This window comes from Peromyscus californicus, unplaced genomic scaffold, assembly GCF_007827085.1.
Source record: "Peromyscus californicus insignis strain IS unplaced genomic scaffold, ASM782708v3 Scaffold_20__1_contigs__length_68692818, whole genome shotgun sequence".
Lineage (NCBI taxonomy): Eukaryota > Metazoa > Chordata > Mammalia > Rodentia > Cricetidae > Peromyscus > Peromyscus californicus.
The window spans coordinates 44,669,652-44,686,269 of record NW_026294503.1 but is presented as its reverse complement, the minus strand read 5'-3'; the positions used below and the strand labels follow the sequence as shown (position 1 = coordinate 44,686,269).

The 16,618-nt window shown below is 54.5% G+C and overlaps 1 protein-coding gene across 1 annotated transcript; it reads left to right on the top strand.

Annotated features, from left to right (window-relative positions):
- The first annotated feature begins 5,560 nt into the window (after positions 1–5,560).
- Positions 5,561–16,036, top strand: Cbx6 (chromobox 6). Its single transcript, XM_052748366.1, has 5 exons — positions 5,561–5,749; positions 5,934–5,977; positions 6,126–6,191; positions 6,312–6,378; positions 10,903–16,036. The coding sequence occupies exons 1-5, from the start codon at positions 5,681–5,683 to the stop codon at positions 11,899–11,901; spliced, it is 1,245 nt and encodes a 414-aa protein (XP_052604326.1). The 5' UTR covers positions 5,561–5,680; the 3' UTR covers positions 11,902–16,036.
- Positions 16,037–16,618: the final 582 nt, after the last annotated feature.

Here is a 16,618-nt window from a genome sequence, read left to right as displayed (position 1 = left end):
CCGCCTGGCTCTGCCTCCTGAGTGCTGGGATTAAAGGTGTGCGCCACCGCTGCCCGGCTCCTCTTTCTGAATTTTTAAAACATTTACTTGATTATTTTTTCTGTGTGCACGTGTGCCATGCCTCTCATGTGGAGGTCAGAGGACAGTCCATGGAAGTCAGTTCTCTCCTTTCCACCATGTCAGTCCTGGGGACCAAACGCAGGTTGTTAGGCCTGGCGGAGAGCACTTTAGTGCTGTGTTGGCCACAGTTTACCTGCTGAATCACCTGCAGGCCCCCAGATTGTCTTGCTTTTCTGATTCTGACCTTACTCAAGTCAGCAGGTCTGAGGGCATCTGCCACTCCTTCCCTGCCCCAGGCTCACCTCCCACCTCCTGTATAGGGGTCTCTACACATCTGTTCCCTCTCCTGTCTAGCAGAGGTCAAAACATTCACGTGGGCCAAAGGCTAAGGACACAGCATCTGCAGCTGGAGGTCACAAAGGAAGGGTCCCCCAAATACTGCATTGTAAAAGGAGCTCCCGCCCCCAGAGACCTCACCAGTTTTAACATGAGCTATGTCCCAAATTGGGACCTACTTTTGTTATTATTATTATTTATTTATTCATGTTTTTTTTGAGACAAGGTTTCTCTGTGTAGCTTTGGAGCCTGTCCTGGAACCCTGTAGCCCAGGCTGGCTTCAAACTCACAGAGATCCTCCTGCCTCTGCCTCCCGAGTGCTGGGATTAAAGGCATGTGCCACCACCGCCCACTACTTTTGTTATTATTATTTATATATTATTTTGTTATTATAATAACCCCGAGTCCCTATCTTAGTCACTGTTCTATTTCTGTGAAGAGACTTAGGACTTGACACCATGACCAAGGCAACTTATTAATGAAAGCATTTAATAGGGGCCTTGCTTACAGTTTCAGAGGATGAGTCCATGATCACCACAGCAGGCAGGCAGGCAGGCAGGCAGCAGGCAGGCAGCAGGCAGGCAGCAGGCAGGCAGGCAGGCAGGCAGCAGGCAGGCAGCAGGCAGGCAGGCAGGCAGGCAGGCAGCAGGCAGGCAGGCAGCAGGCAGGCAGCAGGCAGGCAGGCAGGCAGCAGGCAGGCAGGCAGCAGGCAGGCAGCAGGCAGGCAGGCAGGCAGGCAGCAGGCAGGCAGGCAGGCAGCAGGCAGGCAGCAGGCAGGCAGGCAGGCAGCAGGCAGGCAGGCAGGCAGGCAGGCAGCAGGCAGGCAGGCAGGCAGCAGGCAGGCAGGCAGCAGGCAGCAGGCAGGCAGCAGGCAGGCAGGCAGGCAGGCGCTGTAGTTGAGAGCTCACATCTTATCCACAAGAAGGAGGCAGAGAGAGACTAGGTCTGGTGCCAGCTTTTGAAACCTCAAAGCCTCCCCCCAATGACACATCTCCTCCAACAAGGCCACACTTCCTAATCCACCAACGAAAGACTAAGCATTCAAATACTCAGTCTATGGAGGGCCATTCACATTCAAACCACTACAGTACCCTTCACAATGTGACCTTGCGGTTCCTCCCGTCCCATCCATGAGTGCCGAAACTCAGTGGTGAACACAACAGTAGCTTATTATATCTACACCTACAGGTCGACAAACTGGAGTCTGTATTCTGGTCTCCTAGACTGGCATCTCATTCAAAAGCCCAGGGTCCTACACCAAGCTCCAGAGATACTGACACATTTCATTGCCTGGGATTATTGGACGGAAGTCCTCCATTTAGGGCCTGGAGAGATGTCTCAGCGGTTAAGAGCACTGGCTGCTTTTCCAGAGGACCTAGGTTCAATTCCCAGCACCCACATGTCAGTTCACAACTATTTGTAACTTCAACACCCTCACACAGCAGATATACAGTCAAAACACCAGTGCAATTCAACAAACAAACAAACAAACAAATAAATCTTAAAAAAAAAAAAAAAAGGAAGTCCTCTGTTTCTAGAAAACATGCCCCATTCTTCTCACCATCTCTCTCTGAAGTGTGGCAGTTTGCTTCTTCAAGGCCAACTGGATGGCAGCTCTGTGGGCCAGATCTTTCCGGTTAGGAAAGCTGGTCAGGCTAATCCCACTTGGAGCATTCCAGGGTTAACTAATTAGGAACCTTAAATACATCTGCAAAATCACTCTACTTGTCCCCGAGAACCCAATTGTGGGAGTACAATCCTAGTCCATTCCACAAGCTCTCCCCACACTTGAGGGCGAAGGGTGGCACTAGGAACCTTGAGCTCCTGCCTTGTGTTGACTGTGGGAGGCATCGACAGAAGTGTTTGTGACTTCCACAGTTGGTCCTTCAGCGCTTCTGCAGGTGTGAGGGACCCTGAGCTACTGCAGGGAATAACAAGAGCTTGTCAGGAGACAAGAGGACCACTGATCAGCTTTGGCCTCTCTCACTGTAACCACAGTGATGACCCTGGGATGACCAGGGATGGCCAGTGATGACCTGGGGATGACCAGTGATGACCTGGGGATGACCAGTGATGACCTGGGGATGACCAGTGATGACCCTGGGATGACCAGTGATGACCAGTGATGACCTGGGGATGACCAGTGATGACCTGGGGATGACCAATGATGACCCTGGGATGACCAGTGATGGCCAGTGATGGCCAGTGATGACCAGTGATGACCTGGGGATGACCAGTGATGACCTGGGGATGACCAGTGATGACCTGGGGATGACCAATGATGACCCTGGGATGACCAGTGATGGCCAGTGATGGCCAGTGATGACCAGTGATGACCTGGGGATGACCAGTGATGACCTGGGGATGACCAATGATGACCCTGGGATGACCAGTGATGGCCAGTGATGACCAGTGATGACCTGGGGATGACCAATGATGACCCTGGGATGACCAGTGATGGCCAGTGATGACCAGTGGTGACCAGTGATGAAAGAAAAACTTCAGCTGAGCCAGCCAACAAACCGAGCAAGGGAGGGAGTACATTCTGACATCTCACAGCTACACTTACGTGCTTTGTGCTCCAGGCAATGGCTCTCAACCGGAGGGTCACGACCCCTTTGGGGTCATATATCAGATATTTACATTACAATTCACAACAATAGCAAAATCACAGTTATGAAGTAGCAACAAAATAACTTTATGGTTGGAAGTCATCACAACATGAGGATCGGCATTAGGTCGCAGCATTAGACAGGTTGAGAACCACTGAGGTTAGAGGAGGCAGGGGTGGGCGTGGGGGTGAAATGGGGGCAGAGACACTGAGGATCTCTGGGGTTTTCAGGCCAGTCAACCAATCAGCAAGCTTCAGGTTCAGTTGAGAGACCTTGTCTCAAAAAATAAGGTAGAGAATGACCGAGAAAGACTCCTGATGTCAACCTCTGGTTTCCATCTGAATGTGCACTCATATGCTTGTACACACACACACACACACACACACACACACACACACACACACACACACACACCAAGACACAGACACACACACACACTCACATACACAAATGCAAAGAAGAAAACTGAGATGTAGAGAGCGGACGGGGACTGTGTGAGAAGAGATGGTGCTGTGAGTGGATTAAGACTGCTGCCCCGCCCGGGAGATTACTTTGGACCAACACAACCACGGGGTCCATTTTAAGAAGCAGGAGGGTAGTCAGTAGTGGTAACAGGATTAAAGAGTTGAGCAACAAAGCCATGTACCAAGGAGTGACAGCATCTTCCAGAAGCCAGCTGAGGCCAAGTCCCCTCAGCCTTGACTTCAGTTCCGTGACACTGACTTGGGACTTCCGCCCTCTAGAGGGTGTCATTTTAGGCTGATAAATTTGGGGCTATTTGTTAGCGCATCAACGTGAGGCTCATCCACCTCTGTTGTGGAACTGTTTGCCTTGTGTGGTGGACACCGTCTCACTGGACTGGGCTGTTTCCTGCAGCTTTCACGGGGTGTGTGTGGGGGTGTCACAAAGGCTGCTGAATGATCCAATATGTGGATTGATGGTCACGTTCTTCATCCTGTGGCCTCCTCAGCCTGCACGATCGCACCGACACCCACACATTCAAGCTACCTGTTTATTCACGCCACCCTAGGTCAGCTCTCTATTCAGGCGAAGGCCACTTCAGGCTTGCCAGCATGCCAGCACTTTCTCAGTGGCATAAACATCTTGAGGGGGCAGAAGAATTTCAGTCAATCTAATTTCTATATATATCTATAGTGGTGCAAGAATGAAAAACTGAGATTTTGATATGGTGGATTTGCTCCTTCAAGAAATGGTGTTGCAGCAGAGACGTATACACACCCTGCCTAATAATCCAATCCTGGAATCAAAAGATAATCCTGACCCTTACAAATATCTAACCCTCCCCTCCCCCCGCCAGCCTCAGACAGCGAGTGAATGGGGCAAAATCTGTGTTAATGTTCAATCACTATCATCAAGGGAGGCAAGTAACTCCAGAACAGTGTAAATAATACAACCCTATGTTGCTTAAACATTTAAATATATAGAATGTATATATATATATACCTGTACTCTACGCGTGGGTGATATGTGTGTGTGTGTGTATTCATGCAGGCCTGGGTTTAGGGGAAGAACAGGGCTAGAAGATCCTAATGGTTTTATGCAGGTTATGGACTGTTGACTTCTGTATCTGTAAGTGTTTAATATTTTTGTTTTGCAAAGAACGAGACCATTGGTCTAATGGAAAATAAGATTAAATAATTTCAAAACAAACGGAATGGAAGGTTTTGAGAGGCGGGTTTTCGCAAGGCGGGCTTCATCCTTGAAGGACAGCTCCAGATCTCGCTTGCGCCTCCCCAAGTTCAATGGCGGAGTCAACCTCGCGTCTGTGGACTGTAGGATAGTGGTGTGGCCTGCGGCCTGGAAATCCGAAAACAGATTTGACCACGAGGGCGGGGTCTGCAGAGTGACCCAAAGAAAGCCTGCTTTGGACTCAGTCGGGCATGCCGGGAGGTTCTCTTCCGAGACCTCTTCCTCTTAACACACCGCCCTCGAGGTCAGCTTGCAGGTGCTGCTCAAGACCGCGGTCTCAGCAGACCTGGGTCACCTCCGCCTCCACCCCCCTTTCCTGCGGTGGCGTTTTTTGTTTTAACTCATCTGAACCGGTTACAAAACCACACTCCCACGAATACATAAATAATGGATGGGGTGATGGATTAAAGAAATCCCCACAAGGCCTGGCAAAGCTGCAGCGAATGCATTTCTGCTGTATCATATTTAACTGTTTGCAAACGTCTGCAGGAGGATGCACAGCGCCTGCAGACTCGGGACTCATCGCACCTCTCTGTCCAGGGCCTGGCAATTCTAGCATGAGGAGTTAAAAGGAGGGTAGGAGGTGGCAGGGATCCTGGCCCTTCAGGATGAAGCAGGACAATGTAAAATTGCACTGCACCTCACCCGGCTTGGCACCAGCCACGCATCCATCGGTCTCCTGCCAGGACTGCGGCGGAGAGGACAGGCCCCTTTAAGAGCCAGCGCGCGCCCCCGCCCCGCGAGCGCTCTTTTTCCCTAGCAACCGCCCCGGGGGAGGGGGAGGTCCTGGCAACGGAGCTCAGGCCCCGAGCGTCACGTGACGGCCCGCAGCTGGAACGCGAGCACGCGCCCCGCCGAGCGCCCGCCCGCCGGGGGCCTGAGCGCTGGGGCGCGTGCGCGAGCGGTGCAGCACCGGCCGCGGGAGCAGGGAGTATTATGGGCTGTGGGTGCCTCTGAGCAAGATGGAGCTGTCTGCAGTGGGCGAGCGGGTCTTCGCGGCCGAATCCATCATCAAACGCCGGATCCGCAAGGTGAGCTCTCGGCCCGGACGGCCCTGCGCTCCCCGCGGCCGTGTCGGAGCCCGCGGGCCCTCGGGGCGCAGCGGTCCCGCTAGCCCGGCTCCCTCGGCCACCCCCGCGCCGCCGCCGCCTCCTTGCGTCCCTGCATCCTCCCCACCCCCACCCCCCCTTTTTTTTTTCCCTTTCTGTTTTTCAGGGACGCATCGAGTACCTGGTGAAATGGAAGGGGTGGGCGATCAAGTGAGTATCGTCGGGTCGGTGGCGTGGGGACCGGAGAGGCGGCAAGAAGGCACTTGGGCCTTGGGTGGGGGGTGCGTGCTTGCGTCCTCGAGGTGTGCCTCTGCCCCTTGGGTTTTCATTTTGCTTTTCTGCACGCGTGACTCGGCAGGTACAGCACTTGGGAGCCGGAGGAGAACATTCTGGATTCGAGGCTCATCGCAGCCTTCGAGCAGAAGTGAGTTGGGGAGGCTGGCCGGCGCGGTGGGGCGCCGTGCAGGGAAGCGGGAAAAGCGGGCTGGGCCGGGGAGTGGGGCCCGGGAAGGGACTCTTAATTTTTGGCGTTTCTTGGCTGCAGGGAAAGGGAACGTGAGCTGTATGGGCCCAAGAAGAGAGGACCCAAACCCAAAACTTTCCTCCTAAAGGTAACCTGGCCCAGCCCCAGCAGCCCCCTCTTGGGCCCCCAGCCAGGGCGCAGCACAGGGCCTGCAAGGGAGGGATAGATCCGCCGCTGCCTAGGAGGGCAGGCTTTTCCAGAGGGGCCCCAGCTGGGCAGGGGGTGGTTGTGAGTCCCTGACAATTCCCTGGCAGCAGGCCGCAGCCAGCCCAGCCAGAGGGGCCTGGGAGTGGGGTAATCAGGGGTGAAACCAGGGACTGGGGGTGGGGATGGGCTCCAGGAAGCGAGTGAGTGGGTGAGGCAGGTCGGGGCATACTCACGGGAGGAGGTGACCAGGAAGCTCTTTCTGCTTTTCATCTCCCCCAGCCTTAAACACACTGGCCTGTACTGTGTGTGTTAGAGCCTTGGAGCTAGTGAGTATAGGCTCAGCTCCTGGCAAGCTGCCCACCTTCCTGCCCGGTAGCTGCCCACCTCTCTTAGAGTGTATTCTGTGCCGTCCTCTCAGCACTTGGGGACCCAATTTGAATTTGACCTTACATTACTTCAATTTGAGTTCGATCATCCAAATCCACCCTGGACTACCAGCTCTCGGGTCCTGAGCCCGTCTACCCCCAATCCTGATATTTCTGGAGGTCCAGTGAAGATGGGGTGGGGCATGGTGAAACAGCCTGTTTGCATTGGCAAGGGAGCAGAGAACTTCAGAGGAAGCCATCTTGGAGAGTTGGGGGTGTTTTGTTTTGTTTTTTTGATGAGGGAAGAACAGAGCCTGAGACGAGGAAAGCAAGATGACCCGTGTTGTCCACTTAAGGCTAGGCTGCAGGTGGCCTCGTGAGGCCACCGTAGTTTCCCTAAAGGACTAGGGATGCCTCAGATTTTCTTCCCAACAAATTTGGCCCCTTGGAGAAGAGACTGCAAGATGCGAAACCTCGTAATCTCCAGTTTGTCCAAAGCACTCCATGCTCAGTGGGGGCGGGGTGGACCAGTCCTGTTGACAAGGCCTGCACTCCCAGCCAACGGACTGGGCGTAAGGGTTAGCCTTGGACCAAAAGCAAAAGTGGAAAAAAAAAAATGTTGGTTTCTAAAATTCTATAGTTTTGCACCCCACTCCCCGCCCCCAATCGCGGTGTATCTTCAGGCCTTAACGCAGCAACCTTAACCCTGATGCTCGCGGGTGGGGAGGGGTGGGCGGAGCAGCTGGAAGACTGGTGGGCTGTGTTGACAGCTCCTCAGCGCAGCTGGAGCGCCCTCTGGTGGCCAAGGCGGTAACGATCTTGAGTATCCATTCTCAAAATACCTTTTTCTTTAAAGTTGTAAGTTTCTGAGCTGCCCACCCTGGGCCCAACAGCGCCGGGTCCTCCGCCCGAATCATCTCCTTTAATATCCTCAACATCCCAGTGGAGTTGGGAGTACTATCCCCATTTCACAGATGGAAATAGTTTTAAGAGTGACGTTGAACACACCTACAGGAAACGAGGCTGAGAGTCGCGGGTGCAGGGGGCGGAGCTGCCTACGGTCTTAATCCAGGATTTAAGAAACAGCAGGACATCGAGGAATATTTGTGAAGGGATGTAGAGGTAGCCTGGGCTGGACCTGTTGCTTTGTGATTAGGAGGCAGTTCAGCAAAATGCACTTAACATTTTCTGCCAGGAGCTATACCGAGCGACGTGGAAGCCGTTTTGAGATGGCTGGCATATTCCCGTTTCACACCTGGGAAAAGAAAACAGGTCAATAATTTGCCCTCCATCACAGAGAGCTAGCGGCCGTGTCTAGATGCTGTCGGTAGTGCATCCCAAACCCTGGGGCCACTTGTCAGAATGCACTGACTCTGTTCTCTGCAGTGATATTTGAAATTCGCTAGGCAGACCCAGGTCCTGTTGTCAGAACGTCTCAACCTGAGGGAGATACAGACCTTTTTAGTATGTGAGGGTTTGCATGTATGTGTGCCATGGTCATGCCCGGTGCCCATGGAGGCCAGAAGAGGATCCTCAGAATTGGGGTTGCAGGCAGTTGTGAGCTGCCTTGTGGGTTCTGGGAACTGAACCTGGGTCCTCTGGAAGAGCAGCCATTGATCTTAACCTCTGAGCCATCTCTCCAGCCCAAGGATTGTGTCTTACGCAATCCTGTTTAGACCTTGTAAAGTAAGAGATGTTTCTTATAGACAGTTTGAATGCATACTTTAGGGAAAGCTGATTTCTCAGAAGCCTGGCACCGACAGGTAACTGGCTTGTCCCAAGTACTGGCTGCCTCCAGATGTGTGGTCAGCAAGTGCTTTAATGGTCAAGGAGAGCATTATGGCAGGACCCATTTGGATAGCACAGAAAAAGAGGATGACATTAGACCACTGTTTACACACATCCTCCTACTCTGTGGAGCCTCTGTCACCCCTGGACTTCTGTAGGAGCTAGCAAGTCAGTGTGGGGGCTGGGGAGATGGGTCAGCAGCTAAGAGTGCATTGCCCTACCAGAGGGGCAGACCCCCAGACACCTGAAACTCCAGCTCCGAGAGATCGGACGACCCTTTCTGGCTAATGTGGGCATCCGTACATACACATTAAAAACAAAACAGGTCGGGGAGTTGAGGTAAGACGCAGTGAGTGAATGCCGTACTCTTGTTTCTGAGGAGATTCATTAACTCCCCTGGGGATGTGGCTGGGAAGAGATGTAAGGGGCCTTGTGGAACTCAACCAGCTGGCTGGAGAGAGGAACTCCGGAGCGATCTGTTCCCACCTGGGTGCTGCCACCTAGTGTCAGTGAGTGTTGACAGGGAGGCCCCAGCCTGGGTGCAGAGCCCTTGAGGGTGTGGGGTACCTGGTAAGACATTAGTTCACCACAAGCCGGGAGAGCCTGACGGGTGACAGTTTAGGCTTGTCAGGGGGTATACAGGCTATGTCTTCTTATTGATTAAGCATCCAGTGTGTGGGGACTGGAAATGGAGAGCTCCCCCAAGCACAGATTGCTCCTGGGGGCCCTGACAGATTAACCATGGGAATGAATCCCTCCTCTGCCCCTGAAGTCTCCCAACTAGATTAAGGCAGTCACAACCTAACCAGCTTTGCCCAGCTGGAGCCGGAGTATTAAACTCAGGACTCTCGTCCTTCCCTACTCCATCTTCAGCCACAGCTGTCAGCTCTGCCACTCTGTCCTCACAGCGCTGGGGTGTGGCCTGCGGGGCTCTCTGTCCCCAGCCGGTGTCCCACCCTGGCCTCAGGAACTGCTGGGTTCTCTCCGTGTCTGTGGGGTACCTGTGTCTCTAGAGACAACAGCAGCTCTGGGAGGGGGTGCCGTTCAGAGTAGACCTGAGCGGCTGTTCTTCATTCTTCTCAGTGAAGGAAGGGCTGGCCATGGAGAAGTCCGTGTCTACTGGCCATTCTGAGTCTTCTGGCAAGGGGTGGGTCGGGGTGGTACCAGAGCTCCAAGAGCCTTTGGGTGGGGTTCCCATGAGGTAGCTGCTGAACTGCTGTTGAACCCTGGGGCTTTTCAGAGCTCACGCTGAACTCCGCTCGGTTGTCTTGTCTTCACCAAAGGCCTAGATTGGCTTCTGTTACTGGCTTCTGGATATAGGTTTTTGCAATCCACAGATATGGGTAGAATGAGGGCGGAGAGGCAGGCTTGGGGCCTGGGGCAAGGGCCTCTCTAGAGTTGATGGTCATCTGTGGAGTCAGGGATGGATGGGGCTGGGAGGTAGGGGGAGGGAGGATCTACTTCTGTCCCCAAGAATTAGCCCTTGGAAGAGTCCCAGGCTTGGCTGGGATCCTTCACGGAGGGTTCCCTCACAGGGCCCCTTGTTGCTGAGTCAGCAAGTGGCAAGTGTCCCTCCCCTCCCCCAACATGCGCACTTAGTGGTAGTGAAAAAGACCACACCTTAAGAATTGCCTAGAGAGATGGCTCAGTAGTTGGGAGCAGTGGCTGCTCTTCTGGTAGACCCGGGTTCAATTCCCAGCATCCACAGGGCAGCTCTCAACTGTCCCTTGGAAAAAGACTACTAGCCTGTTTCTCTCTAGTTCACAAAAAAAAAAAAAAAAAAAAAAAAAAAAGAATTGCCTAGCTCTGGTTGTAGACAAGTGACAAGTTATGGCTCCCCCCCCCACCCCACCCCCCCACCCCGGGAGCTGGGGATTGAATCCAGGGCCTTGCGCTTGCTAGGCAAGCACTCTACCACAGAGCTAAATCCCCAAACCCCCCCCCCCCCCCTTTTTTGTTTTTAAGAGTATCGAGCAGCCTAGGCTAGCCTCAAACATACTATGTAGCTGGAGATAACCTTGAACTTCTGATCCACCTGCCTCCATTTATGGAGTGCTGCCCGACCATGACAGGCAACAGGTTTATGTTGTGCTGGGGAACCTAGGGCCCATGCATGCTAGGCAAGCACTCTTCCATCTGAGCTGCGTCGTGTCCCCCCGTCCTTTTCTTTTTTTGTCTGAAGGGTCCTAAGTCACTGATTGTTCTGAGTAGTCTCCTGAATATATGCTGACGGAGCTCAGGGCTATCTGGCTTAGAGGTGTCCAGGGGTTGCTATGAGTCTTGAGGTCCCACCCATGCCCCTCTGCCCGCAGGCCCGGGCCCAGGCGGAGGCCCTCCGCATCAGTGATGTGCATTTCTCTGTCAAGCCGAGCGCCAGCGCCTCCTCGCCCAAGCTGCACTCCAGTGCCGCGGTGCACCGGCTCAAGAAAGACATCCGCCGCTGCCACCGCATGTCCCGCCGCCCCCTGCCACGACCAGACCCACAAGGGGGCAGCCCTGGCCTGCGCCCACCCATCTCGCCCTTTTCTGAGACGGTGCGCATCATCAACCGCAAGGTGAAGCCCCGGGAGCCCAAGCGGAACCGCATCATCCTGAACCTGAAGGTGATTGACAAGGGTCCGGGAGGAGGCAGCCCTGCGCAGGGTGCAGGGGCGCTTGCCCGCCCCAAAGTCCCATCGCGGAACCGGGTCATTGGGAAGAGCAAGAAGTTCAGCGAAAGCATGCTGCGCACCCAGATCCGCCACATGAAGTTTGGCACCTTTGCGCTGTACAAGCCCCCGCCCGCCCCTCTGGCGCCCTCTACCGCGGGCAAAGCCGACGTGGCCTCCTCCGGGCCTGGGCTGCTCCTGGCCACCCCAGCAGCTGCCCCCTATGACGCACACAGCTCCAGCTCTTCCGGCTGCCCCTCACCCACACTGCAGTCCTCTGACCCAGACGATGCACCACCCAAGCTACTACCCGAGACCATGAGCCGATCTGCTTCCAACTGGCGAGAGCCAGAGGTGCTCGATCTGTCCATCCCTCCCGAGGCGGCTGCCACAGGCCAACGGGCGCCTCCTGATGCCACTGCTGCTGCGGGCCAGGCGCTCCACACAGCCCTGGAGCCCACAGGTGCCTGCTCCTCTGAGCCCGAGGCTGGGGACTGGCGCCCCGAGATGTCGCCGTGCTCCAATGTCGTCGTCACAGATGTCACCAGCAACCTCCTGACCGTGACCATCAAGGAATTCTGCAGCCCTGAGGATTTCGAGAAGGTGGCTGCTGGGGTGGCAGGTGCTGCAGCGGGGGGTGGTGGCACCGGGCCAAGCAAGTGAGGGGCTTCCCCAAGGAGGGAGGCTTTGGGGGGGGCCTCCTTCCTGGAGTCATCTTTGTGCTCCCACCCCGTCCCTGCCCTCAGACCCGTTTGCCTGTGCTCTGCTTGCCTCAAATGGCTTGGTGTTGACCCAGGGATGGGGCTGGGTAGTCCTGGACATGGTTAGGGTTCTGGTAGGGCACAGGAAGGAAGAATTGCTCCCTGGTGTCCCTGGCACTGTCCCTGACTGTGCAGGTGGGGCCCAGTAGGTGGCTTCTGGGGAAGCCCAAGAACTTGGGGTTCAGGTCCTACCCACACCCCACCCTGCCTCTCCTAGCTTGCTTCTTGCTGTGTGTGCAGTGTCCGGCCTTGGTGCTATCTTAGCGGCTGCAGGGCCCCTAGGAGATCCCACCTAGGGTGGGCACAATCTCTTAGTGCCACCTGGGACTGAGTGAAGGATGAGGCCGAAATGGGCCCCTCCCTCGCGACACTATTGAGGGTGGCAGCAGCTGGGCCAGAGGCCCCCTTCCCTGCTTGCCTGTATCTGGACCAGGCCCACGCAGATCTTGTGTCCCACACACTGTCTCTATCCAAAACCCCCTTTGAAGGTGGAGGGGCTGCAGACATGGCACCCTGCCCGCAGCCTCTGGGCATCTGGAAGCCTCCTCCGTTTTCTACCAAAGGTGCTGTAGGAACCTGCTGTGGAAACTTCTGGCTGTGCATGTGTGTTTGCCCTTGGCTTGTTCTTGCGTGGATCCATGTGTGTGCTGGGTGCAGGGTTTCGGGCTTTCCTGCAACACCCCTTACAGGTTCCTCAGAACAGGGTCGCTGAAGGCGTGGCCTCCCTTGCCTTAGCCAGGCCTGGCACAGTTGGGTCTGTGTGGTTTGTTGTGGAAGCCACAGGCCTCTCCTCCAATCCCAGGTTCCTGGGGGACATGGAGCCCTCAGGCCCTTCACATAGTGGCCAGCATGGTGGGACTGTTGGGGGTGGGTCCAGCTCCAGCCTCCCTCCTTGCAGATGTAGGTGGAGGAAAGAAGGCCTGGAGACCTCCCAGGAGTCCTTGATTTCTCCCACCCCCCTGGCTTGCTTTGAACTGCTGAGCTTCCTGGCCTTCTAGCCTGTTGGAAGACTCTGGGTGCCTTGGGCAGCTTCTGTTGCCCTCTGCTGCTAGGGAACCGAGGCATCCACGCCAACAGCAGAGACCAAAGCCCCAGTTTCAGGCCAGGCACCAGAAGAGTGGGTGGGCCAGTGGGGAGAGGGAGGATGCCTGTCCCCAGGCAACATTAGGGACTCCACTGGCCTACCCTTGGCCTGGGATTCACTTGGGTGTTGTTGAGTGGTATGTTCCTGTGTGTAGCCTGAGCTGGCTCCTGGTGTACATGGCCCTGGTACCTTGCTCAGAGCATGGCAAAAGGCGGAACCAGCTGACCCGAGGACAAGTATTCTGGTCTTAGGAGAAGACGTTCTTCCTTCTCACCCCTCTGCCAGGGTCTGCAGCACAGCCCCAGCCCTCCTTCCCCCAGGGTATGAAACAGGGGTCCTCACAGGGTTTGGGGGCCACAGTCCAGGTCCCGCCTTGTCCTGTGTTAACCCCAATACCGTCCAAGTGCCAATTGGCTTTTCCCCCAAATAAGGGCTGGTATTTCACCTCTGTCCCCAGAGGCGATTTCCCCCTCCCCCTCCCCCAGGTGGGCCACCACCACCTGGGTGCCAGTTACAGGTGTTTGCAGAGACCATAGAAATGTGTTTTCCTGAGAGTCTGTGTCATTTGTGACCTTTTTTTGTAAAGAAGTTGTGTTTTCAGAGGTGATTTTATGACAGGAACGTGAAAGAGTTAGTTTTGCAAAAAATGAAAAAAAAAAGAAAAAAAATTTAAAAAGTAAAAAAAAAAACAAAGAAAAGAAAAAAATAGAAAAAAAAATATTGTGGGATTCCTAAGAGTGTGGGGTGGAGGGAGAAAGCTATTTAAAGAAGACATAGGAACGCACCGATTGCAGAGGTGAGGTGGCAATGTCAGGGTAAGGTGGAGGCCTGAGCTAGCTGGTGGGCCCCAGGGTGGAAGGCACCATTCAAGGCCATGGCTGCCCTCCTTCCTCGGCAGCAGGCGTGGCGAGTCTTCTGTGGTGACCTAGGAACCGACTTCCACTCCAGTCCTTGCTTGAAAGGAAGGGTGACAGCCAGTCCCCAGGGAACTAGCAGGAAGCTCAGGGGACAGGCAGGTGTTGGTCGTGGGACGCCTTGGGGACTGGATTCACTGTGCTTTTCCCCTCAAGGAAGAAGTCTCAACCACGCGCTTTTACTTTTCACCAGTTTGCTGGGTCATCTGGTTCCCAGTCACTCCACCGTCACCCTAAAGACCCAGACGACACCTTTGAGTTCCCCTGGTTTGGAAAGGGATGCAGGCTTCAGAAAGCTGCTGCTGGGGTAACCCCCTCTGGGGGTGCAGGGAAGGCATGGGATTGCCGGTGAGCAGAAACTTTCTTCCCTCTCCTGGATAGCCTGGAGTGAGAGGCCTGGACCTCTGTGCAGACCCCACACAGCCGTGCACCGCCGGCCTACTGCAGGCCCTCCCCCACCCTTGCTGCTTTTTGTTTGCCTAATTGCCAAGCGGAAGTTGCAGTCCGGTGTGCTTTATTTTTGTATGTGAAATGACCCCCCCTCTGACGGTCACGCCCTGTAAATGCACCCTTCCCACCCACTTGCCAGGAAAACGGGAGTGAGTAGGTGAGTCCCCAGGGTCTTGTTGGGTTTTGAGATGGAAGGTTGGGACCCATTCCTGTTGAGTGAGTCCCTCTGTGAAAGGGCTGTGCAGAGCAGCAAGACCTCCACACAGAGCACTCTGGGGCCTCCAGCTGCCCACAGCCCCCGAGGGAGCAAAGTGAGCCTCCTTCCTCTGGTCAGGCCGCCCTTGCCTCAGTGGGAGGGGGTGGAACGGGGTGGGGGGGCATGGTCTCTTTGAAAGGGGGCTAAGCTACTTCACTGGAGTGCTGGAGGGCTTTGAGCCCAGGCTGCCCTGGCCTTTGAAGGGAAAGGTGGGGACTCTGGGGATGGCTATTGCCCAGGCTAGAGACTCGGCCCTAGCAGAAACGAGGTCAGCCGAGAATCTGGGCTTAGGCCAGCCTTTCTGGCCTCTGGGGAGCTGAGAGGCCGCACCCCTTCCCCTTGCTTTTCTGGTTTGGTTGGTTGGCTTTCCCCCCCTTTGTTTTGTTTTGCACTTCAATGGATGATGGAACCCAGTCTGGTCAGCTCTGCCCTCGGGTTCCAGTGCACTAGGCCAAGGTGGCCTCTCTGGGGCTTCTGTGGTTCAAGGAATCACTTTGTAAAAGATAAGAGAAATTTTAAGGGTTTTAGTTTTGTTCTGTCTGCTTCTCTTCTTGGTTCAGAAAGCCCAGAGAGTGGGGTCCTGCACCCCTTCTGCACCCAGCCACCACCGAGAAGCAAGAAGAGCAGCTGCTTAGGTGGGAGCCAAGGACCCCACTTCCCAGCCTGTAGGTCCCTCCGTCCTTAAAGGACTCAGGACTCCATTCCCACTGTATGCAGAGCATCAGCTAGGTGATGGAGCCAGAAGGTCTGAAGAGGCCAGGTGGAAGGGGTCCAGTGCTGGGCACCCCTGTGCCGAGGAGCGAAGCGGGCATCTTTTTGTTGGTTTTAACTTAAAAACACAAAGGCCTAAAGAAATATGTATCTTATAATTTTGTTTTAATTTTTGAGAAGCTCATTTGATGAACCGCACGAATGGATTCTCTATATATAATATACGTACATAGCTCTATATCTGGGGACGGGCACTGTCTCTCTTCTCTCGCGTTTTAAGGATGACGTGTCTTTCTTTGTCTGTGGTTCAACCATCCAGCTCCCAGCTGGCTAAACTTTGCCTCCAGTGGTTAATGGCGGGAACATGGTAAAGCTGGCCGATGACGGATGAAGAAGGGGTGGGGCCCCCAGTCTGCCCTACCCCTTGGGAAGGACTTCCATTGGGGAAGGTAGCTTATTTTGGATGTGGGTTCGGTAGATTCTGGGCCAGGGGAGGGCGGGCTCGTGCTGATCACTCTGTCTCGTTCGTTTCGTTCTGCTGCTCTTCAATATTGTATCGATGCCAGGAAGAGGGGGTGAGACCTCTCTCACCCCCAAATAAATTGTCACATTCCGAAGCTAATCCCAGCCCCCTGGGTGGGGTGTGTCTGCCTCGTTTCTTCTGGTTCCCATGGCAGTTTTTCTTTTTTTGAAGTGGTCTCTAAACCCACACTGGCCTCATACCTGTCTCCTACACCGGGATTACAGGTGTGAGCCACTGTGCTGGGCCAGCATCAGACCCAGGTCGCTGAGGCGGCACAGCAGATAAAAGGCACTTGCTGTGAAACTCTGCAACCCAAGTTCGATCCCCAGAACCTACATAAAAGGGGAAGGTGAGTAACCAACCCCGCAAAGTTCTCTCGTCTCCACACTCATGACATGACATGCTTTTTTTACCCTTACATGTGCTTCACGCTCACACATAAATTAAGGGGCTGGAGATAGCTTAGAGGTTAAGAGCACATAATGCTCTTGCAGAGGACCTAAGTTCGATTCCCAGCACCCATGTAGGGTGGCTCACAATCATCTGTAATTCCAGCCTCAGGGGTATCAGGTGCCTCTGGCCTCCAAGGGCACTTGCACCACTCACATGTACATATACATGCACAGATACTCATACACGTACCTTTTTTTTAAGTAAATCTTTAAAAACTTAATGAAGGTA

What these genes read in the sequence shown, in the direction of transcription:
- Cbx6 (XM_052748366.1), top strand. Translation starts at nt 5,681, where the DNA reads ATGGAGCTGTCTGCAGTGGGCGAGCGGGTCTTCGCGGCCGAATCCATC. An exon ending in TGGAAGGGGTGGGCGATCAA is followed by an intron (nt 5,978 to 6,125) that starts GTGAGTATCGTC and finishes GTGACTCGGCAG; the next exon opens with GTACAGCACTTGGGAGCCGG. An exon ending in ATCGCAGCCTTCGAGCAGAA is followed by an intron (nt 6,192 to 6,311) that starts GTGAGTTGGGGA and finishes TCTTGGCTGCAG; the next exon opens with GGAAAGGGAACGTGAGCTGT.